The sequence below is a fragment of the Oryzias latipes genome, chromosome 6 (assembly GCF_053564925.1).
Source record: "Oryzias latipes strain Hd-rR chromosome 6, Olatipes_Hd-rR_3.1".
Lineage (NCBI taxonomy): Eukaryota > Metazoa > Chordata > Actinopteri > Beloniformes > Adrianichthyidae > Oryzias > Oryzias latipes.
Window position 1 is genome coordinate 7922676 of NC_136242.1, and position 25130 is coordinate 7947805.

Below are 25130 nucleotides of genomic sequence, written 5' to 3' on the forward strand. Positions count from 1 at the left end.
TTTGGACATGTTCAGAGGAGGGATAGTGGATATATTGGTAGAAGGATGTTGGAGATGGAGCTGCCTGGCAGGAGGGCAAGAGGACGGCCAAAGAGGAGATACATGGATGTCTTAACAGAGGACATGAAGTTGGCTAATGTTAGGGTAGAAGATGTCCATGATAGAGTGAGGTGGAAAAGGATGATTCGCTGTGGCGACCCCTGATGGGAAAAGCCGAAAGAGAAAGAAGAAGAAAAGCAAAATAAAAAAATAATTGAAAAGCAAATATTTAATATTTTCATTTGCAACTTAAAAGTTGAAAGTTTTGTGTGCAATGTTGTGGCAGAAATATCGCTCCAAAGTTATCCCAACCCTGTTAAACTCACCGTTGGACTGATTAGCACCCAGGTGACAGTAATATACCCAAGAAGATCCGGTAATGTTTCAAAATAAAATGTCTATCAAAATAAAAGATGGTGATGATAAAAGACTCGTAATAAAACTAACTGAAACCTGCCAAATTGACGCGAAAACCGCCACATCAACTATTCTTCACAAAATCAAACCCACCAAATTGGGTGGAAAACCGCATAATCCGGCAACACTGCTGGTTCCTTCCTTCCTTGTTTGGCTCCTGTGACACACCAACACAGTAGCTGCATCGGTCACGTGACTTCTTCTGAAGCGATCCACGCACCTACACGGGGTTTCACTTTATGAGCTCGACACGTGAGCCGAAGCGTCAGTGTTGTCGGACCATCATCAGAACAAACAAATCCGCTTTTGTGACTAGTTTCTCGGATGCTTTCTGTTGCTCGAGCTCTATTGAACCCGAGTTTTCGTCTCCACCTATCTTTCCCAAAACTAAAATGTTTGTCACTAAAATGTTAAAATCGCGGCTGTAATGGAGTCCAAACAGAGACAGGTGGCTTGTGACACAAATATTAATTTGAAACAAAAGAAACTTCTTAAACGGCCGTGGCAGCCACAAGGAATGAGCAGGCGGCAGCGCGAGGTGTGAGCATGCGCGAGGCTGGACCGCCCGCGTGCGGTCTGCTGGACTGCAGGCGTTCCTTTCTGTTGCCATAACAACGCGTACACTGCAGCTTCCCACCGGTCCAAAGCTTGCCGCGTTTCGATTGCTACATTGATCCTCAAATTGGGGGGAAACTGAACGTTCATAATTCTGCTGGTCCTTTCTAGTCTGATTCTGCTTTTCCCAGTAAGGTGGCGGTTTATCTCTAAAGAAACACTGAGAAAGACTCCAATGGAACAAAGCCAGATTCTAAAAGAATGTGTAAAACAAGAAGAGGTGGATGAAACAGCAAACCCTCAACTCAGCAAAGTTGGAGCTTTGGAGCCGCCAGCTCTGGGACATGAGGAAGAACCGGTTCTTGCAGGTAAGGCCCCCTGCTGGTGGGGGCAGACACACACCTTAGTTGAGTGACAGTACCATTTTTCTGAAGTGCTGTCTTTGGATTTTTTTTGTGTGTGTGTGCAATTTATTAACAGTGAACTTTCCCACTGAAATGATGCTATGTTTAACGTGTGATGATGTTCAGAGGAGCGGGCTGAGCAATGCTGATGCACTAAGGCCGTCACCACGGCAGCCCATTGCTCATGTTTTAAATAGTTTGCTTTTTGTGAAAAACGATTTAAGCTTAAATCTCTACTTAAATCTAATTATAATGTTATTCAGTGTTGATTATCAGAAATGAATGGACTTCACAGAAGCAACCATCTGACACAATCAGGTCTCCACAGACACTTGTTATTCCTTACATAGTAGTTACTAGTTATGAATTAAAAAGGAAATTAACATGATTAATATTATTATATATATATAGTCCTGCTAGCTGCTGATTAGTTCAATCAGATGTCTCCACACTGATTGACTGAACAAACCTGGTCCAGGTAATCAGCAGCAAGCAGTGCAGGGAGAGCTGGAAAACAGGCAGGGGGGTAGATCTCCAGAACCGGGGATGAGCAGTCCTGGGTTACAGAAACCTTTCCAATAAAAATCATTCAGAAAATAAGAAAGTTATGGCATTTTAAGTGATCACATGTTGGGTATAATTTTCTTCTTGAAAAATAAAGGAAAACTATTGAGCCCTTCAGGTGCCAGTGGTTAAAAAGAAAAAAAATCTGATAAACCGTGAGCACAGATTAGTAAACTGTGCGCTGGAATTAGATTGTGGCCTGAAAAAACATAATCTGTTTTTGTGCAGCAAAAGTGCTTTTTTATCTGTATGCCCCCCCCCCCCCCATTTTTCTCTGAAGAGGACACATTTTCTTCTTTTTACATAGCATTAAACTCATCTCTCTGTACCACAGTCCATGGTCACTTCGTTATTTCTCCCGATTTCAAGACTAGCAGGACGTGCGGGGAAAACTTTGACCCATTAGAATTTTTTCATTATTTCCTTGTTAAAGACTTAAGTGTCTTTAAATTGCTCCAACAATAACAATAACTGCTCAATGTTATTATGAATCGCATGGGTATTCTAACAAAAAGCTGTGAAACAAATATTTCAAATCTTTTTTTCTTGTACAGTATTGAGCAAAAGGGAAACAAGACAGAAATAATTGAACAGACAAATAAATATTAAAAATAGTTCAGAATAATCATGATTTCTTTTCCACTTAACCTAATTGTGATAGCGTCATTCTGTACCTTAAAGTTTGCCAGCTTGTTAATTATTTACACTGTGTATCTTTTACTAATGCACTTTCAGATTGTGCTGGAGTGGAGTTTGTGGTGGTGAAGAATGAGCATTCCTACAAGCAGAAGGCTTTTCTTGGTGGATACCGCCACCAGTTGACAGGAACCGAGTACCACCATGCTGCTGTCCAAACCCTCCCCCGCAAAAAACCTGACAGAGGCATGACTGTCTTTAGTCGGGACTCACAGGTAAAGAACAGAACTTAAATAATAGGGATCTAAAGATTAATATAAACAATGATTAAACACCATCATTTGTGGTTGATGATACGGTTCATAGTCAATATTGGTTCATTTGGAACGATTCGATTTGATCCAAATCACTGACCTAAAGTGGATCCAGAACATCTTTATCCAAAACCTCCACCAGTGTGACTCAGACAGAACATCCTGCCACTGAACAGTGAAGTTTTCCAGATTCTTGGATTTCTTCCAGATCATCAAGTATAGATTAAATCTGTGTCCAAACAAACAAGTAAACTAGAATGAATGTCAAATCCATTCACATGTTAGTGTCCTAAAGTTCAGTCCACGTTTTTCCACCTCCAAAGAATTCAAAGGGAACATTATCAGAACATTCTAGACACTGGATGGTCACATGACTTTGCTAAATTCAAAGTGTTTCTACACGTGATGGCTTGATGTCTGGGGTTTTATTCCCAGGGGTGCAATGAGCTTCATCCAGTGAAAGTCCTTGGGCAAACCCTTCGGGTTACTGCCTAACCATGTAGCCACAAGGCGTGTGCCGGTCCCTAGCCCGGAAAAAATATAAAGATGTGTCAGTAAGGGCATCCGGCGTAAAAATCTCTGCCAAACCACCTGTGCGAATCAGTAAAAGCTGATTGAATGGCAAACCCTGAAGGGATATGGCAAAGGGGGAACAAAAACAAGGACTGTAATGATGCCTTGATTCTTTTTTGCTGCCATCAAGTGTTTTGCAAAGGATGAGGGCACTTGGTATTTTTTGATAAAGTAAAGGACCTTACCACCAGAACAAACTGTATTTATGGATTTTTGAGACATAGTTGTACATAAATAAATTGTTGGATGGTTTCTGAAATTGAGTATGTAAAATAAACTATAGAAAACTAGAATTAGTAAAGACTGTAAATGCAGTAACATCATATTTGCTTTGACAAATGTATAAATCACTTCACTGTTTTCTACCATACATGTCAAGGCAGAGAAACACATTAGACTTTAGTCATTGCTTCTGTTTTGTTCTTTTAACAGACGGTTCGATTGAAATCTCACAACCAGCAGTGTCTAGTCAACACTTCCACCCAGATGGCTGGTATCGGCTGTTATGTCTCATGTATGAAAGACAAGCTGGTCACTCCTGGGAAATACATCACTGCTGATGAATGGCATGACAGAAAGCTGAGGGCCGTAAGTGTTTTTGTGAATAACCAGGTTTTGTTTTTGTTGTGCATGTAAGAAATGTTTTAAAGAAATGATAATAAAAATGTAAAAATTACCTGATAAGTGTTCTTCATACTGTAAACCTGTGGGCACACAGTCAAATACATCTGAAAGAGTGAAATATTTGCCAATATCTTAATTTGCATTAAGGGTTGAACTATTTATATTTCTAATGCAGTTGTGCTTAAAAATAGTATTTTGGGAGCAAGTTAAATTAGTTGTGACCACAATGTGTAACCCTCAGTTACAGCCATGCTTGACAAACATAAGGTTTTTTGTACCCTCACCCCCCACCCCGCAGTCATGATGTTGAGATTCTGACATGTCTTTGGCATGTCCTAACTGTAAACTCAAAATTATGTCTGTCTCGGAGCTCACACCATACTTAATAACTCATTAGCATACTTAACGTACTAAACCTAGATATTAACATCATGTATTACATAATCCTCCATATATTTACATTGCACAGGTCATCTTTTTGCAATCACTTGCTCGTCGTTGGCTAGCCCAAAAAGCAGTGGACCAGCTGAGAAATGAACAAAGCCGGCAGTTGGCTTGGCTTGAAATGCAAGAAAGGAGAAGGGAGAGTGAAAAGGAGGATCAGCAGAGGGATCTGTACCAACGCCGTATGAACCCTAAAAGGAGGGAGGACTTCAACCTGCTGTACAAGGCTTTGGAGAGTAAGCCCATTGTCCTATTTCTACTCTTGAGTGTCTGATGAATGATTCACAGATTATGCTATATCATGTTCATTTCAGGAAACTGCATAGATGCAAGACATGCAAGAAAGGGCGACATGCAAAAATCTTCCATATTTGAACTCCTTGAACATTTAAATAAAATATTGCTTAGACAATATTGAAAGATGTAATGCTCAGTGGGAATTTAGCAGAGATTGGGGACCTAAGTGTTACATTTTAATGACTACAGCTTTTGTGAATGAGTAGGCACAAATAAAACTAGAGTACTTTCCACTTTAGAAAGCAGATTTATTCTGTAATTACATTAGGACAGTGTTGCATCTCTGCCTACAAAACAGCAGGAAATGGATCTGTTTAGTGGATTCTGAAGTCTAAACTGCCCATGTTTTTACTTTACTTGTAATTAGCAGGGGCACAGGATGTAATCAATGCCTCGTATATACAAAGTATGTGGGTGTGTTTCTACATTTTTTTGCTTCAATCTTTCCCAATCCTGGGGAAACACAAGGGTGCTGATTAGAAGACAGAGGGGATGTCAGTTTGTTCTCTACATAACTATTGACTTGCATCTTTGCTATTAATATTATGAGTTAAGTGAACCTTATGGCTGGAAAGTGGAAGCGTTTGCCTTTATCAGCTTTTTTACGATACCTCTTGTCTAAATATAATATGATATAATATAATATAATATAATATAATATAATATAATATAATATAATATAATATAATATAATATAATATAATATAATATAATATAATATAATATAATATAATATAATATAATATAATATAATATAATAATACGAATAATAATGTAATACGTATAATATAATATACATATATAATATAACATTTATTTCAAACATTTGTCAGCCGACCCAGGGTTTAGTAGAGACAGGTATCTCTTGAAGACCGCCGTTTATTCTAGCATATACTGTACAGAATGGTGATGGCTAACGGGTTCATTTTTTGGGGAAATTCGGTCATAAATGCAGACAACACCAGATGAAGATTTCAGGATTTTTTTAAATTCTGACAATTTAGTTTTATGTTCTGATTAGGACTGGCTGCGAACTTTTCTTTTCTCTTTGAAGCATCAATATCCGTATCAAAAATCCTCTTTGCTTTCATGCGAACCATTTTCCTGGAGACACGCGCACCTCTCCGTCTTTGCTCAAAAATCTACTTTAAAACCAGTTCTAATTTGTTGCTCACATTCTTTGCACCTCCACCAGGAAATCAGTCGCTTGTTGCCCGTTTTTCCGTAGATGTCTGTCTCAATGTCACCCATGTGCTTGGGCCACTATCAGATTCGTTTAAGATCCACCCCTAACCGTTGTACTGATTCTTCACCGGAATGTTCTTTGGCGTATGCCACGTTACAGGTTTAAACGCTGAATCGAATGAGTGGGTCTTGGCCACGGCTACACTGGCTCACAATACAAATAGCACAGACATCCGGCGTCTGCACGATCGTGCATGCAGCAGGGGGATCCTAAAGCCCGACCACCATTACAGACTGGGGTCTGAAGTAATGAACACCTGTGGGACCCAGCATTTACTGTGGCCGGCCCCTATTGGAAGATAACACAACATAGCATAGCATAACAACATCTATTCTCTAATTCATTCTAAACTTTCATTTGAAAGTAAAACATTTGCCAGTTTATTGGGGGTGTGAAAAAACAAACAAAAAAAAAACACTAATTTTTTTATTTTTTATTTGGAATCTCAAAGCATGAGGCATTCACACATTCAAACAAACAAACCTGATTTTCATGTCCCCTGTAAGTCCAGTGTAGAAATCAATCTGTGACTGTACATATCTTACAGTGTGGAGGCTTGAAGAGGAACGCTTGATAAACTCCTCACAGCAAGGAGCTAAGAGGAAGGAAGCTCTTCGATTGCTGCTAGAGAAGGAGACGCAGCTCATCCGTGCTATTGGCCGCCGTCAGATTGTCACTCAGACAAATAACTATGAAAAGATGATAAGAGATTTCCTGAATAAGGTCAGTGTTTACTCATTCCCAAGTTAATAAATTAACTACAGCTTTTATAACAAAGAGGAAAAGCAAAAACTGAGCCATATGAAGAGGCCAACTTACTTATCCAAGCCTCTGCCCGCTCCCCAAATCCACTTAATACATACATCTGACCTGAATTCAGTTTGAATGAGTTGATTTAAGTAAATTAGCAATATGCCTTTGTATTAGCATTATTCTAGCTTTTTGGGCTCAACTTACTTCTTAAAAAACTTGTTTTAGTTTATTTGACTTTAAGCTGTTTTATTAGCAATATGCTAGTTCATTTGACTAATATGGTATCTATTGTGGATTTTGATGCTAATTTGACATTTAGCTACTATTTTAGAAACATGCTAGCTGTTTTGGCTAAACATTTTAGGCTGTGTCGAAATTCCCACCCTAATCCCTAACTCCTAAAAAAACAAATAGTGCGTAATTTAGTAACCTGGCTTTTAAAAGCAATTCGAACACCATGCTCTTTTCTTTTTTAAACGGCGAATATGATGTCATCGATTCCACGAAGTGAAAATCTCATCAAGATGCCTGTTGTCGTCCTACTCTTGTTATTGATCTAATTTTAATGTGATTTGGCACTGAAAGGCTTAAGAATGAAAAGATCATTCCAATGACATTGTCCAGTCTTTACGAAAGGCAGTAATGACACCTAAAAGTAGAATAACAAACTTAAGTGAACTGTTAAAAGCCATTTGCTGTAATGATCATAGCATTGTGTTTCAGGTTATCCATAGGACTGACTTATAACCAACCCAAGTTTACAGATGATTTAACTTCAACAACATAAATAGAAGGTTCATGTAACCGTAATGGTGGAAAATTATTCCTTCAGTACTGCAATTCCTTTCACTTTTTTGTGATCAAAAATCATAGTTGACTTTGTGTTACAGTAATATTTCCAGCTTCCAGACTTGTAGAAAAGGCAGAACAAGTATCTTTATATAACCGTATGTCCGTTTGAAGTAACAAACAAATCTGTTTCAGTCTGCTTCACCATATCAATGGCACACAACCAATAATCAACTGATAGAGATGGACACACTACACACCATCACAGCTAGAAAGCTGCAAGATCTTTACAACAACATCAGCCTGTCTACTGTCAGCAAGATGCAGAGGCTTCACCTTTTGATGACACTTAAGGAAACTATTGAGGTACGTAATACTTCTTTTAGCAGATATTTTATGTGAAATCTCAGAAATGTTTTTTTCTTTCTCTATTGTGAGGGATCGAGCAGCCAAAGAGGACAACAGAAGTTTATCAAAAATTGAACATTTTAATTTTTCTCAAAAAATGTAAAAGGATGGACAAACTGGGCCCTTAAAAGAGGTCAACAGAAACATGATTAACTCAGGCAACAAACTTAACTTTAACTGACGCAACTGAACAGACCAAGTAACAGAAACAAACTGACCTAACCAAAGACACAACAGGGGAACATATAAAGTGGCTGATCAGACCACTCGAGAAACATGGGGGGGACTAACATTTAACAAAGACTAGACAGACATTAAAAAAAATACTATAAAGACAAGACTAAACACAAAACTTGGTCTCTTAGTGGAAAAGAAAAAAACATCAAAAGTAGAACAAAATGAATAATGACCAACAGAAGCAAAACAAATAAACATTAAATAAGTCCATTAGTTTCTCCCCTTGGAGGCTCCTATAGATGGCGCCTGCCCAATTGTCTGACTGGAGCCTTTAAAGGCTGTGAAGACTTCCTCTTTTGCCAGTCCTCACAGCACAGCTCCAGAACCTCAGCCACACCCGTAGCAACCAGTAGCACCCTCAGCACTGGCAGCTCAAATACAGGTGACAGGATTCAAACAAACCAAAATGAGTAAACTAAACATATGTACATGTATTTGCTACAAATAAATGCTGAAAACAGAGAATACATGTATATTTTAACTCAAACAAATGTGTGCATTTATTTAAGAATGAAGAATCTGAAATAATTAAAAAGAAAGTGTGCAATGCTGGGAGGAGGTTACAGCCATTTTGTTTGTGGGTGTGGCAGGGAATGCTGCCATCACATCTATGATGAGGCTTAAAATACACCTCAAGTCCACCAAAATCAGGAAGGTCATCCAATGCGAAACCAAAGGCAAACCAATGATGTAAATGACAAAAAACATTTCAGATCGGTAGTGGCCCAGGCTAATGATGACTGGTGCTGTTGAACCTCAGGGTACTCGTGGAAACTGGACTGCTTTTAGTTGAAGAAGGAGTTGAGGAAGATGTGTTGATAGGAACAGAGATAATAGGAAAAGGCAGGCATATAAAACTTGAAGTAGAAATTTCATTTTGAAAGATTCTGACAGCGAAAACCAGAGAATTGGCATACATTTTGGAAAAAAGGAAGGTGGAGCTCCTGTGCCTTCAAGAGACCAGATGGAATGACAGCAAGACTCATAGATTGGGAGTAGCTTGAAGTTGTTTTGTGGATGGAAAGAGAAATTATGAACGAGAAGTTTGAGAAGAATGTTTTGCAGTTGAGAGCGTCAGTTAGGGCGGAAGTGTTATGTTGAATGAAGTCAACGGTTCTACCCCAAAGGTAAGATGGAGGAGAAGGATTCATTCTGGAGGGAGATGGATGAGTAGATCCAGGGTATCCTTAAAAGGGTAGAAAGAGATATCAACACATGACAGCAGACAAAAAAACACATGTGCACAAAAAGATTAGAGTTACACTGTTGGTTGGTTGTGTGTACAACAACTGCTGTTGAGTGATTTCAGAGAAAAACTGTGTACATAGTGACTTAAGTAGGACAAAAGGTTAAAACCATAAAAAAAGATTTAAAAGACTAATTTTTGGTATAGCTATTTCACCAAAAAATTCCAAATAGTCAGAAGTCAAAAGATCATATAAAAAAATAAATAAAGCAATATAAAACTGTGTGTAAAATAACTGGTAAAACTGTGATAATAGGTCAAACCAGCAGGTAATAATTTAAATGAAATAAATGAACATGAAATTACATGAAATAGACTCTAGTGTTAAGTAATGCAACAGATGTAGGAATAGATGATGATTTATATCCGCTGCTTTTGTGTCTTATTGCTCTCTATAGCAACGCCCTAATGGTAGAAGTTCAGATTAACTGTGCAGTGGATGAAAGGTAACGTTAATGCTTCTCTAGGGCCGACTTTACCAGACAAGTGGGTGAAGGAAGTATGGAGAGTTTGGTTTTCATGGTGGAGGAAGGTTTCAGGTATGATATGTGACAAAAGAGTGTCTGGATAATTTAAGGAAATGTATAGAAGACTGGTGAGAGCAGCCATACTGTTAGTTTTCGAGAATCTGATGTAGAGACAAGAGGCAGGTAGCAAAAAGGAAGATGTTGAGGTTCTCTTTGGGAGTGACCAGGATGAGTAGGATCAGAGAAACAACTCATAGGTCTGTTAGAGACTAAACAGGAAAGTAGATTGAAATGGTTTGAGAGGATAAACATTGATGAATTTCCCATTGTGGGATAAACACTGGATAAATTATTTATTATTTTATTATAATTATTAAAACTTTAAATAGTTGAAGTTTTGGCTAAAGATGTCAGGGATCCATTTTAGGTCAGAGAACCAGGCCTTTCAAAATGAGCCAAAGAACTCGACTATGAATCGTATCGGCAACATCAAATTATGACAGGCATCGAATCGTTGTTAAAATTAATCTTTAAACCCCTAACAAAAATACAAATAATCTAAAATATCTACATGATAAAAATGATAGACATTTAAATTATTTAAAAAATAGAAAAAAAAAGCTTAACTATGTAGCTGACAAGAAGCCATTACCTTAAAGCCAATACTGGTGAAATGTGACCATGGTGAAGTTTACCCCGCCTTTGCCCTACAATGACGGGGGTAGACTTCAGGATCTCTGTGACTCTGCACAAGAGCGGCCATAGAAGATGAACAGATGATTATTTCTATTCTTTGTTGAACAGGAGAACGAGTGTCCGCTGACTCTGGATATTTTGGAGTTGATTGACAGAGAGGTTGACCTGATGACACGAAAAATAAAAGCACAGAGTCTTGATGGTTTAAGGAACAGGATCTGCACTTTGTTCCTGCAGTACATAAAAACAGCAGCGTTCAACCCGATAGTCAGGAAGATGTTGAAGGTAAGCAAAAAATCTCTGGATCTAAGATTTGATATGAAAAAATCAAAGCTATCTTCAGTCAGCTGAGCAAAATAACAGGTAACCACATTTTAGATGCTGTCAAACTATATAATGGTGAAAACTATTTAGAAAAAAATGAAGTGCTTTTATTTCTGGCTGCATGGTGGTGTAGTGGTTAGCAGCTAGCTGTGTTCTTTCTGTATTAAATTTGTATGTTCTCTGCTCTCCAAGCAGTTCAGCTTCGTCCTTCTCAGGTGACTCGGACATGCCCCCACATGTGTGAATGTGTGTGGTTGTCTGCTGCATGAATTCAGGCCCCTCCCCTCTCAGTTTTAATTGCTCCTTAGACATATAGGACCCTTGATAGGGAGAGAGGGGGGGGGGGTGTTTGGACATCACTGTGAGTAATCAGGAGATGTCCTCTTAGTGCCCTATCTGCCAGTTTTTACTGCACCTTTTATTACACACACCCTTTACTCCACAAAATATATACCAAAACACATACATGGAAACTTCCTGGGCCAGGCGGCCCTTTCTCCACGCAGAGAGAGGGATCCCTGAGTTCTCTGGCAAGGCCATAGACCTTTTTCGCAAAAACCGGAAACACGTCAGCAACGTGTAAACTTAGTTCCGGTTTGTGCTTAGCTGGCGGAGAATGGCAGAGCCTAGAGTGTTTTCGAAGAGTCTGAGTTGTGTTCCGAAGGTCATCAGCGCCGATGTGATGAATAGTGTGAAGATGCATTCGTCCACTAAAGGAAACAAATTGGACAAGGGATATAAATTCGTCCACGAAGAGTTTATCCACCATTACCAAGGTAAGCTTCAGCTAGCTTAGCCATAGCCGCATCACCGATAACTCTGTGTGTTTGTTTACGTCAACTGTAAATCCTGGTGTTATTTGTAATATAAGGTATAACACATCGCAGTGAATATGTTGTGTGTATGTTTAAGTGAAAAGGCATGAGATTAACATAACACCCAAAAATTTGGTGAAGCTGTAAATAAGAAATGTTAAGTTGCCCGTTTGCGTCTTCATTCTTTTTGCTGCGGTTGCGGTACTTTCTTCACTTACTATTAGTATTATTTTTCTGAAAGTAGGGTGACCAGACGTCCTCTTTTCCTGGACATGTCCTCTTTTTTGATACTTATTTAATAAAATAACATTGAACATAGATGAAATGCAATCATATTTGCTTCATGTATGCAGCTCTGAACACCAATTACTCTCGATGAAATATCTCACAAACTCACTTCATTTCTCTTTTTTACTAACTCAAATCTGGTCACCCTACTGACAGTTATAGTTTCGTGTCACATTGATGTAGCAACATAAGTATGTCTTAATTGTAACCTATTTAATTTATTGTGGTTAGATATCACTGGATGGATGCAGAAAGTGCCAACCTGAAAGCTTTCTCCTGCAGTTGTGCTGCTGGTAAAGGATTCTGCAATGACATCCTTTTGCCATCCTGTTCCAGACCGCACATAATTCACAGCTGGGTCTGCAGGCTGCCCCACCCACCCTGGCCTGCACGAGTGGCTTGCAAAGATGGCACAGACCAAGAGCACAGGTGGGTTTGTGATCAAATTATCATTATGATTTAAGAATGGATGTGTATCCATAACAACTATAAATTATTATAAAAACACCCCCAGTAGTTACTACGGACTGTAATTGCTTTTTGCCTTTTATTTATAAGGGAATCCATCCTGAACCGGTTAGTGAGCTGGTGGTGCAAAAGCCCAAAACAGTTGGCAGGGACGGTCTGAGGTCCACACTGTACAAGGCATATACAGGTGATTAACTTTTTGTTGCTTTGTGAGAGCAAGTTAAGTTTTTTTCTTGATGTTATGACTAACCAAATTATGGTTACAGCAGATATAATGAATTAAATTTAAATGTAGTTATGCACTTATGTCTAACTTTTGTGTGTTGTGTTTCTCTTGTGTAGGACCACAGCCAGATCCATATATGATGGCATCTGGAAGCAGATTATGCCAGGTGCAGCCCCAACCTCTCATGGCTGTGTTGGATGGGGTTTCTCAGATGGAATGAAAGAGAACTTGGATATATATTATAGCAAATGCATGAATGCATACCTTAAATTACACTTATCTTGTCTTTAACAACAACAGCCTTCTGTCTTACTGTTAATGATCTGTAATGTTCTTTTTTATTGTAAATCTTTGATGTTATTTCTGTTGTGATTAATCAGTTGTTGTTACGCATACCAAAAAATTAAATGAGGCACAATTTTGACCAAAATTGTTTTATTTGTTCATCTAATTTTTTTGTGAATTTAAAGTCACATTTCAACAGAAAAATATTACGAATATAACAATTATATTTAATTAGATTTTAAGAATATGTGGAAACACTAAATTTTTCCATACTATTTACACATTATACATTATTTACATACCAAACATTAATTCACTCTTCAACACAAAAAAGTCCTTGACAATTTGCCAAAACACGGCAGTTAAGCCAGATCTGATTCACACTGCCCATCAGTGTGAGCGGCATGAGAGAGTCCCTGATGTGAAAGGACTTTATCCTACCGATCACTCTTTCCACCATAATTCTGAGGCGGGTAATGGCTTGGGTTTGTTCTGTTTCCTCGTTGCTGATGGAGCTGAAAGCTTAAAAGGTGGAATGATGATCTTAGATCCATTGTCAGTAAGGAGGTCTGGAATGAGGAACTCTTTGTTCGCCATGACATCGTCTCCTGGGTCCAGCAAAGGAACTTGGCTTCTAAGTCATGGATGTAATCCAAAGCCTCATCCAGAGCACCTGTGAAGATAAAGGAATTAAAAATCAGTCTAAACATATTTATTCTACCTTTTAACACAACACAGTAATCATGTTTTGAAAAGTATGTGAAGTATTTAATTACAAATACGTTTCATTTATTTTTGTTAATGACAAAATACCCAAAATTAATTAAATACATGTAATTAAAATAGGTGAGAACGTGAACAGCTTTTATTATAAACATTCATTTGTTCAGGTAGAAATGCATTTATCCAATAACGTTACACATAGTTGACTAACGTTAACCAAACACATTATGAACAACCTTACCTGCAGTTGGTGTGTTACGTAGTCGTGATCCATCTTTACTGCCTTAGCTTAGCCACCGTGTCGCTAGCTTAACAGCACAGCTGCATAGACTGACGTTTGAGGTTCTGTCATATACTGACTCCCTTCTCCAAGGAGCAGTAAAGGTTTTCCAAGGGAAAATACTCGGGACAACACCACTGTTCAGGCGACGAACGACGCAGCCGCACCACATCCGGAGCGAAGTGCCGGCAGCAGACGGTGCTACCTGTGTTTACATTAAAACTATGCCCTTCTTCTTTTCGGATCGCCTGTATCCATTTGGGTTTCAGGTTTGGATCCACAGGAAAATAATGAAATGAGAGGCCGGGCTGTTTTTGGTTGGAAGACGAACAGCCTGGAACACAACAGAAACTGCAACTCTTCGACTCTGCCATTCTTCATATGTGCCGCTATGCTAACAGGAAGTTGTTTTACACGTCATTGACGTATTTCCGGTCGAAAAATGCGGAAGTGTGAAAAAGGTCTATTAGCCGGGGATCACATCACATCTGCGCCTGGGGGGTGTCCTTGTCCCTATGGTGCGGGTTCTGGTCTTTGCCCCTTGAGCACTGGGCCTCTCCAAAGTTCCAACAGTGTTTTGCTCAAGCCATGTTTACAACACTCTTTGGGGACCCCACTTCTTTTGGGCGTCCTCCTCCTGGGGGGGAGTGGTCTGCCCCTGCCTTGCTCTCTCCTGAACCTCTCGCAAGCTGGATGGGTGGCTGCCTGGAGCATGGGGCGGGTCTCCCTTGGGGGGCCCTGGCTTGTCCCTGGGGTTGGGGTGAGGGGATGCTCAGAACATCGGGGTGGTGGCAGGCCCGTCTGGGGCTGGGGGTGCTCTCCGGGGGCGGGGCCCCTCGCCTAGCCCCAGGTGGCAGACTTGATTGCCTGACGGGCAGTTGTTCTCTATCTGCTGTACCGTGCACGTGTTGGGGGTCCTGGCTAGAGGCAGAGGTCGTGGTGTGGGAATGACTGGAAACTCTTCCTCTTTTTTTTGCATTCCAGCATCCACCCGAGAAGAACATAAACACTCATTCGAGCGAATGTTATCTTACATTTGCACAATTAGTTTGTGTGACTGAAATGAAAGATTTCAAATATGATGGTCTGTATGTATAAGTATGTGCCGGGGAACATTAGCTGTATTGTGTACATGTTGACATGTTTAAATGGGAAGATTTTTAGAGCCAACAGGTATGTTTACAACATTGGAGTGTGTGTGCATGGACTGGCCACGCCCCTTTTAGATGTATTATAAAGATTATAAACTTCCAGCAACTTGTTTCTTGTTGCTTTATGCTTTGTGATTTTACCCCCCACCCCTTCTATAATCATCCTTCTATCCCTTTCATCACTTTCTCCTTACTTTTCGTCTTTCCATCTGGTCCATCTGTAAACCGTTTTCCAACAGAAAACGGTTTACAAATCAACATTTTTTCCACAGTAGCTTGCCGTTGATGCCTAAAAAGTTAAGAGATGGTCGATAAAAATCCCAGAAACAAGTTTAGGTTTGTTTCTGATGGTAAATGTGTTTTTTTTTATTCAGGATGGCGGTCTTTTCCCGAAGTGTTTGTAGACTGGAGCTGGCAGCAAGTGTGTGCAATTTCATGAAAATCGCTCAAACAAAAGTGTTGTTTTTCCATATTGCGGAGAAACACAAAAATTGCCAATTCTCAGAGTTCGCCACAAAATGACCGCCAAGTATTAGGTTGTGTAGCCGTCCCATAATGACTTCCAAACTTTCTTGGGATATCCCCAGCACTTGTGCTTTGGATTTGTTACTTTGTTTTGAAATAATTTTTTTCAGCCCCATACGCGATTTTCGGCCCATTCATTTCTTTTTCCGGGATCGCTCGCCGTGATGTCATCGTCTTCAGGGGGGTGATGTTGACTTTTTGGAGAATTCATTTTCAATCTTCTAGGTGTGTGAACATTTTGGTGACTTTTCGAGGCTGGGGTAAAATTTTTGCTGAAAGGCGCCGGAATCTTTCCAACTGCGAAAACAATTTGGTTCTTTCAGTCAGTGACTGCTGATGCGGGCCATAATTAATATAAATAACGTTTAGCCTAAATAACTAAATGGGTTTATTCAAATACACGCCTTGTGTGTCAGAAGATTCATAACCCATGTTGCAACAGTAAAATATGTCCAACACTAGAGGCCTTCAGCTCTCATCTGTTTGCTCAGCTGTTGGACAGGACAGTTAAAAAAAATGGATGTCTGAAGAGGTTATGTCTTAATAATAATTTTGTACAATTTCCAGTCATAAAATCTTTCAATAAAAACTTTTTGGTAAATATTTATACTGTCTCTTTAGCAGGAGTCGTCTTAAATATTGTGAAACACTTGTTCTTATGTTTTACCACCAAAAAAACAAAAACAAAACCACAAGTGTTCAAACTGATTCCCTTTCAGGTTTATCAAAGTCCCTCCCAGCTGCAGAATGATATGTTCCTCTGTCACGGCTGTCGCTGTTGTCTGCCTTCTGCTGCTTACAACATCAGTGGAGGTCTGAGCAGTTGGTGCCAACGTTGTATCAGCCTTGACAACATAGCAAGATCTCGATTGGATTTCTCAGTCTACAAAAATATCTTGAAGAGGCTGAAGATCGATGAGCAGAAATTAAACAAAGAAGCTAAGATTCCTTGGTTGCTGCAGGTAAATATTTGTCTTTACTCTGTGTACTTGTCTGAAAACATTTAGAAAGACATGTTTGGAGGTCCAGGTTTAAACTGTTTGTACAGATATTCCCAGTAAAGGAAAATAGTACGTAACCCTTGTGCTGTCCTAGGCACTTTAACATTGGGAGTTGGGTCATCTAGACCCACTAGACAGTGCGCTGAACCTTTTTTCTTCAATGATTTGTGATCTTCACTGGTGTCCATGGATTACATGAAATCTTTCCACCTTTATCCACCTTTATCATGGTAGGGAGAACACGTCAATGTAAGGGTGGCGTCATTTAAGATATCAAAAGGGTTAACCCATAAGGACCCATGGTAACATCAGTGTAACAGAAAAACATTAGAAATTGATTCTGTGGTCCATTTTTTTTTTTCTGAGAAAATGGGCCTGGGTTCTTAAGGGGTTAAAAGACAAATGTATTGAACATCTAACAGTCTTCTAGTTTTAATTATTTAAAAACTAACCCTAACATTATTTTAGGAAGAAGACATCTGGTATCTAGTGGAAGTAGTTTGGGCATCCCGCTCGGCTCTTAATGGCAAACATGATCTCCATGACTTGGTTTTTGTTCGCTGGGACCTACAAAGTGATTGGAGCCCCTGGAACTGCTTACTTTTGTCCAAAGAGGAGACATCAGGTCACTTAGAAGTGAAAGACATCAAAGAGGTTTGTACAGACAAACACTTATATTCTGGTACTAAAGATACATCTACTGTAAATGTCTGCAATTTTTTTCCCAGGTGTATGAGAAAGTGTTCATCTGCGAGGTGGAACACAAACATGAGATGGCTCGACAACATTTTAGCCAGATCTCCATCTTGGCTGAATACCTGGACTCACAATCAGCTGCAGACCCCCATTCAGTTAGTTCAAAAATCAACTAATGAGGAGGGGTGCTCAAACTAACCCAGTTAGAGAATTTAATACTCATGTTTGTCACTTTGAGAAAGGGTCTAAGTACGCTGCTCAAAAAAATAAAGGGGACACCTAAACAACTCAGTGTTATTTCAAGTCATACTTCTGTGTAGTCAAACTGTCCAATTAGGAAGCAACGCTGACTGAAAATCAGTTTCACATGTTTTGAACAATAGGAGGAAATAATAGGCGATAAGCAAGACAGCTCCAATAAAGGAGTTGCTCTGTGTGTCATGACCACAGGCAACTTCTGTGTCTTTGAGTTGTATAAGGGTCCGTCTCCACAGGTGGGAGTTGTGCTTACAGGCCAACACCGTACAAGACATTTGGCGTTTGTTAGTGAACACAAAGACTGGCAATTCTGCCACTGGCGCCCTGTGCTCTTCACAGATGAAAGCTGGTTCATACTGAGCACGTGTGACAGACTTGACAGAGTCTGGAGACGCCGTGAAGAACGTTCTGCTTCCTGCAACATCATCCATCATGACCAGTTTGGCAGTGGGTCAGTAATGTTTTAGAGTGGCATTTCTTTGGAGGGCTGCACAGCTCTCCATGTGCTCACCAGAGGTAGACTGACTGCCATAAGGAACTAAGATAAGATTCTCAGAGCCCTTGTGAAATCCTATGCTGGTGTGTTTGGCCCTGGGTTCCTCCCAATGCAGGACAATGCTAGATCTCATGTGGCTGGAGTATGTCAGCAGTTTCTGCAAGACAAAGGTATTGATGTGATGGACCGGCCAGCCCGTTCTCCAGACCTGAATCTAACTGAGCACATCTGGGACATCAAGTCTCGGTCCATCCACCAACGCCATTTTGCACCATGGTCTGTTCAGGAATGCTTTGTCCAGGTGATTCCCCAGGAGACCATCTGCCATCTCATCAGAAGCACAGCCAGATGTTGAGGGAATTCATACGGCCACGTGGAGGCCACACCCACTACTGAGACCTCATTTTGACTTATTGAAAAATTTCTATGTCTTCTGCTGCAGCTACGTTACCTTTTCACCAGTACAGAGTTCCTCGTTTATTACAGGAGTTACGTTCTAAAAATAATCGTAATCGGTGAAATCACGGAGGCTGAATACAGACATTTATGGCAGTAAAACTCCTCACTGCCTAAATACATTTTCTCAGACACACATGAACATTTTCACCCTATTCTCTTGTTTAAATTGTCAAACCTTCATAGAAAGTAGGTCCAGGATCTTAGAATGAAAACAAAGATCTGATCGATCACAGATTTCTGTAGATCTGAAGAGCTCCACGTTTCTGTACATGAGACGCGGCACGGAGCCAATCAGGACACAGAACAGGGTGCACTGTTATTGTCATCTGATATTGTTCAGTGGGCCGGACCAAACATGGAGGTGGGCCTGATCCAGCCCGCCGGCTGTAGTTTGCCCACCCCTGCTGTAAGGAATAAAGCATTTAGAAAAAAAATGTTTTCGTTCAGGTTTAGAATGTGTTTCTGCAGTGTTCCCTTTATTTGAGCAGATTACATGGTGTTTTTGCTTTCCAAAATAAAACTAACAAAAATTAGTTACTTTTAAAGACCCACTCCAATGGAAAGGGTGTTTTTATCATGTTTAGCATTTTTCTTGTTTTTATCCGATCTGAGTATTTCTTTAGTCAAATTAGTGATGGGAATTCCAGCTCTTTTACGGCTCACTAAATAAAGCTGTCTCTTTCTGTTGTTTTGTTGCTTTATTTCTTTTATTGTCAATAACTATATAAAATGATGTACAGGATGAATAACTAATGTAAAAAAAAACGTTTTTACTCAAGCATATAATATTGCATATGCTTTTTTTGTTCCCTCCAGATCAAATACACAAGATAAGTGATAAAACAGCTGATTTCAATTTAACTTGTAATGCTAATTAAAATGTCCATAAGACCCCCTTCCCTTACAGAAAAAACACGCAAAAAAAACATTTTAATCCGTGTGCTATATTATGGGGTCCAGATGACCCCACCCTTGCATTGACGTGTCCTCTCTACCATGACAAAGGGGGATAAAGGTGAAAAGATTTCATTTATACCATGGTCCGGTTGAATACTCGATTCTGATTGGCTGCTGGGTGTGCAATAAAACCTGATAACCGCACGGTGAAAAAAGCAGTTCCGGTCACCTAGCTTAAATATTTTGTATCACTGCGCCGGCTTCTTTAAAACAAGCTTTTGCTTCATCATCTGGACGAAAACAAGCGGTAAGAGGTGAACTTTCTCTCTAAACTGATTTATTCAACCCATCAGAAAGATCAGCATATATATATCGCCGAATCTTGACTGCAGCGGTGGTGCTGCTCGACGTTTTTGATGCGCCGCATTACGTAACATATAGTAGCTTTTTGTGAGAAAAGCGATCCAAATCGGAAAAAAAAACAAGAATTAAGGACTAAACCTGGTTAATATGTATTGCTATTGTAACTGACCATGGTATAAGCGGGTAAATGGCCTTCGAAGTGTGCGTTTATTACTTTTCGTGCGTTAAAAAGTAATAAATGCACACTTCGTAGCCCATTAACCCTTACGTAAATCCATGGACACCAGTGAAGATCACAAATCATTGAAGAAAAAAGTTCAGCGCTCTGTCTTTTGGGGTCTAAATGACCCAAGTCCCAATGTTAAAGTGCCTTGGATAACACGAGGGTTAAATCTGCTTTAACAATCAATGCAACTCATGCATCAGGGGTGTTAAAAAAACATCAACAAGTCAATGTACAGAGCATCAGGGGGCATTGGGGCATGATTTGGATTTGGAGTTAAAAAATCATAACCTTGACAAAGTCAGTGCGTTGCGCCAACCCAATGAGGGACTCAGCTTTGGGCGTGTGACATGTTCAGAGACTTGAGTATCGGGTGGATTCCAAATCCAACATGGAGGATCAATTCGATTGTTGTTGTCCTGAACTTCCGTCCATTTTCTTGGCCAGCTATATCCCTTTTAGGGCCACAGAGTTGCTGGAGCTGGCCGCGGCTACTGTTAGGTGAAGGTAGGATACACAGGGGCGGCTGTAGTGCAGCGGTAGGGCTGTCAACCCTCGATCATAAGATTGCAGGTTCAATTCCCACCTTGCGCCCATGAGTCAAGACACTAAACCCCACCTTGCCTCTGGTGGAAGGTTGGCACCTGTGTTCGGCAGCAGTGTGTGACTGGGTGAATGGGTCTGTGACTGTAAAGTGCTTTGGGCCTTGAAGAAGTTAGAAAAGCACTATATAAGTATACACCATTTACCCTGGACAGGTTGCCAGGCTGTCACAGACCCTTCACACTTGCCATTGGGAAGCCCACTGGCAGGCAGAGGGGGGAGCAGCTTAGGCATGGGGATGTGGCAGCCTGCTCAAGCCTCCTGAACTTTGTGAATTTTTTTCATTATTTTCAATAATAAAATGATCCTTCTGCACATATTAGAAGAATACGATGGGATTCTTCTTAGCGAGAAGAAAGAAAATCTTTTACGGAGTCTTGTGATTCCAGTTGGGTTAAAGCCGCTGGGATTCTAAAGATGAAGCTCACAGCAGAGTGGTTCTTCATGAAAACTGCACTGAAAAGACACAAAAGTTGTTGTATTATCCTAAGAGAAATGTTGATTTGTCCAAATAAATGAGTCACTTGACATAATAGAATAAGTAATAATAATAAGTCAGCACCATGGAAAGCAGCCATCAACTGACAGACAGGACTTGAACAGAAGAAACTCTTAGAGATCAGCTTCTGCAAATTGTTCTCTTTTACGGCGATTTATATTTAAACTATTTTTTTCAAATTGTTTACATTTTCTTGATATTATAAAATTTTCAAGTTTACAATCAATCGTGTGAATAGATTTTGCAAAGATGTACGGATCTGATTTAATGTGACTTTTTATTTCATAAAACATGAAATATCTGCCACGATGTGTAATGACTTCAAATCTCCACTAGAGAGCGCTCACATGTAAATTGTAATCTTCATTGTTACTTCATGACAGGAAGTTGTCTAACATACAACAAAGATGTGATGCTTTTAGGAGAATAAAAGTTTGATCTTTAGTCTTTGAGGACAAAGGAGTTTGAATGACAGGACGGTTTGTCTTTGACTGTCTGCTCACGGATCACAACAGTTCTGCTCTTGGTCTAAAGATGCATCACTGTAACTCAAAGGTTCTGGAACAGTCCTGACATTTATATGAAAATGTATATAAAACATGTATATCAAATGCTAAATACCAAACACATATTCTGAGGAGCTTCGATGTTCTTCATTTTACTGAAGATTCCATATTAGTGTCAAATGACTTCATTTTCTTCAGAGTAAACAGTTTGATTCCTTAACAAAATGAACTTTGTACACAAAGATTTCAGGAACAATTTTTTATTTTTGTTGACTTAGTGTGATATTTTCAAGCTTTTACCTTAACCCAGAAAAATTGGGATCTAAGAAGGTAATCCATCAATTCTGTGGTTTCATCACAGGTGTGTCAATCAAAATGTGAGTCCAGCTGATCTGAGGAGAAAGACAATCAGCTGTTATGAACAGCAGCTGTGTTTCCTGCAGGAGGAACTTTTTAAGCTCCTCTTGGTTGTTGGTTTCTCATTCGGTGTCTGAAAAGATGGGAGCTGAGACGTTTGTGGCTGTTTGTGTTCTGGCTGTTTTCCTCAGCAAAGGTATGTAGGTTTATTGGAAGGATTTGGACTGCAGATGGAAATCTGTGTGTTGTCCATAAACCATCAAAGAAAACATTAAACCTTCTTTTAAACTGCGATTCTTCTCAGGTTTAAGCTTACCAGTTGCTAGAGAAACCCAGAATGCAAACCATAAAAGGATGGGAAGAAAAGCTGGTGAGAACTAATGCGAGCAAAAGTATATGCAGAAAAAATTCCTGAGTGGATGTTTACTACTATCTCTTCATTTCCTCCCAAAAGATTTGGCTTTACAGAGCGGCTTTGATCTCCTACAGTCACTGGATTCCAGGTTGGAAAATCTGGTTAAAGGTGAGAATTTGTTTAAAAAAATAAATAAATAAAAATAAAATTTAAAGAATGGTTAACACGTGGCTTGGTTTGTCTGAAAAGGCTATGACCGAAGAAACAAACACAAACGTTAAAGTTAAGTACACTGTAAAAGATGACTAATTTTGTTTTGTTAGTACAACTGGAAACCAATGAGGTGGAAACTCAAACGGCGCTCAGTCTAGACGCCGCCAGCAACCAGACTGCGTCCGACGCCGCCAGCAACCAGACTGCGTCCGACGCCGCCAGCAACCAGACTGCGTCCGACGCCGCCAGCAACCAGACTGCGTCCGACGCCGCCAGCAACCAGACTGCGTCCGACGCCGCCAGCAACCAGACTGCGTCCGACGCCGCCAGCAACCAGACTGCGTCCGACGCCGCCAGCAACCAGACTGCGTCCGACGCCGCCAGCAACCAGACTGCGTCCGACGCCGCCAGCAACCAGACTGCGTCCGACGCCGCCAGCAACCAGACTGCGTCCGACGCCGCCAGCAACCAGACTGCGTCCGACGCCGCCAGCAACCAGACTGCGTCCGACGCCGCCAGCAACCAGACTGCGTCCGACGCCGCCAGCAACCAGACTGCGTCCGACGCCGCCAGCAACCAGACTGCGTCCGACGCCGCCAGCAACCAGACTGCGTCCGACGCCGCCAGCAACCAGACTGCGTCCGACGCCGCCAGCAACCAGACTGCGTCCGACGCCGCCAGCAACCAGACTGCGTCCGACGCCGCCAGCAACCAGACTGCGTCCGACGCCGCCAGCAACCAGACTGCGTCCGACGCCGCCAGCAACCAGACTGCGTCCGACGCCGCCAGCAACCAGACTGCGTCCGACGCCGCCAGCAACCAGACTGCGTCCGACGCCGCCAGCAACCAGACTGCGTCCGACGCCGCCAGCAACCAGACTGCGTCCGACGCCGCCAGCAACCAGACTGCGTCCGACGCCGCCAGCAACCAGACTGCGTCCGACGCCGCCAGCAACCAGACTGCGTCCGACGCCGCCAGCAACCAGACTGCGTCCGACGCCGCCAGCAACCAGACTGCGTCCGACGCCGCCAGCAACCAGACTGCGTCCGACGCCGCCAGCAACCAGACTGCGTCCGACGCCGCCAGCAACCAGACTGCGTCCGACGCCGCCAGCAACCAGACTGCGTCCGACGCCGCCAGCAACCAGACTGCGTCCGACGCCGCCAGCAACCAGACTGCGTCCGACGCCGCCAGCAACCAGACTGCGTCCGACGCCGCCAGCAACCAGACTGCGTCCTTCACCTTCCTTCAATAAATTTGATTCTTTCTGAAACCTTATTCTTGTTTCCTGGGTAACCACAAACCATTTTCTAGAAATTTTAAAATGATCTAGAACAGTTGACAATTTGGTTACAATAGTTGATCATTTAGGAGGTAAAAGGATACATTTTTTTTTTCCTTAGTTTCTATTTCGTTTCATTGAGGAGCAAGACCTCAAAGGACTAGCCATGCTTGAAGCAGTTTTTCCACCCCGCTTGTCACCCACTTGTTTACACTCTCCTGCTAGTTTACGGCCCCTCACAACCCCAAGCTAACATTACTGGCGCATCAACAATTGTGAGCAATATTGAAGGTAACCGGCCGTACAGTTTTGAGGCACTTGCCATCTCACCAGGACGTACATGGATCCAGTCATCTGAAAAGGCATGAATCAGAATGGAGCGGCGCAAGGAGCTTGTGGCATTACGATTGCAGCATCTACAAAACTACAAGTTTTTTCAGCTCCACAACTACAGTATTTTTGGACTATAAATCACTTGAGTAAGTCATAACTGCCAAAGATGCACAATAAAGGAGGAAAATAATCACAAGTCGCACCTCCAGCCAATCTATACAGAAACACGTGAGTTCTACTCTGATAATCACAATACTAGAAAAATTTTTTGTTCTTTAGTTGTGGATGCCCAGTCAGTTCCCAGTGTTTGGTACAAGCCAAATGTGGCCAAAAATTTGTGCGTCAATTACATAATTCTAATGTGATGTGCTGCGTACACGATAAAAATTATACATCTGTGGTTCATGCATGGAAAGTCTGTTAGAAATTCGTGGAACGGTCGTGGAAAGTCACAAATTTGCATATGTCCTAAAAATCATGCACAACTGTGTACCATTTACGTAATAATGAACTAAATTAACCCTTGTGCTATCTTAGATGACCCCACCCTTACATTGACGTGTTCTCCCTACCATGACAAAGGTGGAAAAAGGTGGAAAGATTTCATGTAATCCATGGACACCAGTGAAGATCACAAACCATTGAAGAAAAATGGTTCAGTGCACTGTCTAGTGGGTCTAGATCAGTGTTTTTAGACCTTTTTTGAGCCACGGCACACTTTAACCTTGACAAAAATCCCGCGCCACACCAGCATCAGACTCTTCGATGCAGCAGATATCTATGCACGCAGACGTT

At 41.0% G+C, this 25130-nt stretch overlaps 2 protein-coding genes and 1 long non-coding RNA gene across 3 annotated transcripts; all 3 read left to right on the plus strand.

Annotated features, from left to right (window-relative positions):
- Nucleotides 1-1014: 1014 nt before the first annotated feature.
- Nucleotides 1015-17778, plus strand: iqub (IQ motif and ubiquitin domain containing). Its single transcript, XM_011475739.4, has 10 exons — nucleotides 1015-1379; nucleotides 2715-2890; nucleotides 3935-4090; nucleotides 4596-4806; nucleotides 6661-6836; nucleotides 7851-8021; nucleotides 10818-10994; nucleotides 16514-16756; nucleotides 17264-17449; nucleotides 17524-17778. The coding sequence occupies exons 1-10, from the start codon at nucleotides 1247-1249 to the stop codon at nucleotides 17665-17667; spliced, it is 1773 nt and encodes a 590-aa protein (XP_011474041.1). The 5' UTR covers nucleotides 1015-1246; the 3' UTR covers nucleotides 17668-17778.
- On the plus strand, nucleotides 12368-16395 carry LOC110013475 (uncharacterized). The gene is made up of 3 exons (XR_002873381.2): nucleotides 12368-12565; nucleotides 12695-12791; nucleotides 12947-16395. It is a non-coding gene; the product is annotated as an uncharacterized LOC110013475 (long non-coding RNA).
- Nucleotides 17779-22191: 4413 nt separating the features above from the next.
- Nucleotides 22192-23993, plus strand: LOC144992412 (uncharacterized). Its single transcript, XM_078948360.1, has 4 exons — nucleotides 22192-22348; nucleotides 22457-22522; nucleotides 22607-22675; nucleotides 22831-23993. The coding sequence occupies exons 1-4, from the start codon at nucleotides 22213-22215 to the stop codon at nucleotides 23973-23975; spliced, it is 1416 nt and encodes a 471-aa protein (XP_078804486.1). The 5' UTR covers nucleotides 22192-22212; the 3' UTR covers nucleotides 23976-23993.
- Nucleotides 23994-25130: the final 1137 nt, after the last annotated feature.

Coding starts and splice junctions, on each gene's coding strand:
- iqub (XM_011475739.4), top strand. CDS start 1,247: ATGGAACAAAGCCAGATTCTAAAAGAATGTGTAAAACAAGAAGAGGTG. Junction 4,807..6,660: donor GCTGTACAAGGCTTTGGAGA/GTAAGCCCATTG, acceptor CATATCTTACAG/TGTGGAGGCTTGAAGAGGAA. Junction 10,995..16,513: donor TAGTCAGGAAGATGTTGAAG/GTAAGCAAAAAA, acceptor ATTCCCTTTCAG/GTTTATCAAAGTCCCTCCCA.
- LOC144992412 (XM_078948360.1), top strand. CDS start 22,213: ATGAACAGCAGCTGTGTTTCCTGCAGGAGGAACTTTTTAAGCTCCTCT. Junction 22,523..22,606: donor AAGGATGGGAAGAAAAGCTG/GTGAGAACTAAT, acceptor TCCTCCCAAAAG/ATTTGGCTTTACAGAGCGGC. Junction 22,676..22,830: donor GTTGGAAAATCTGGTTAAAG/GTGAGAATTTGT, acceptor TTGTTTTGTTAG/TACAACTGGAAACCAATGAG.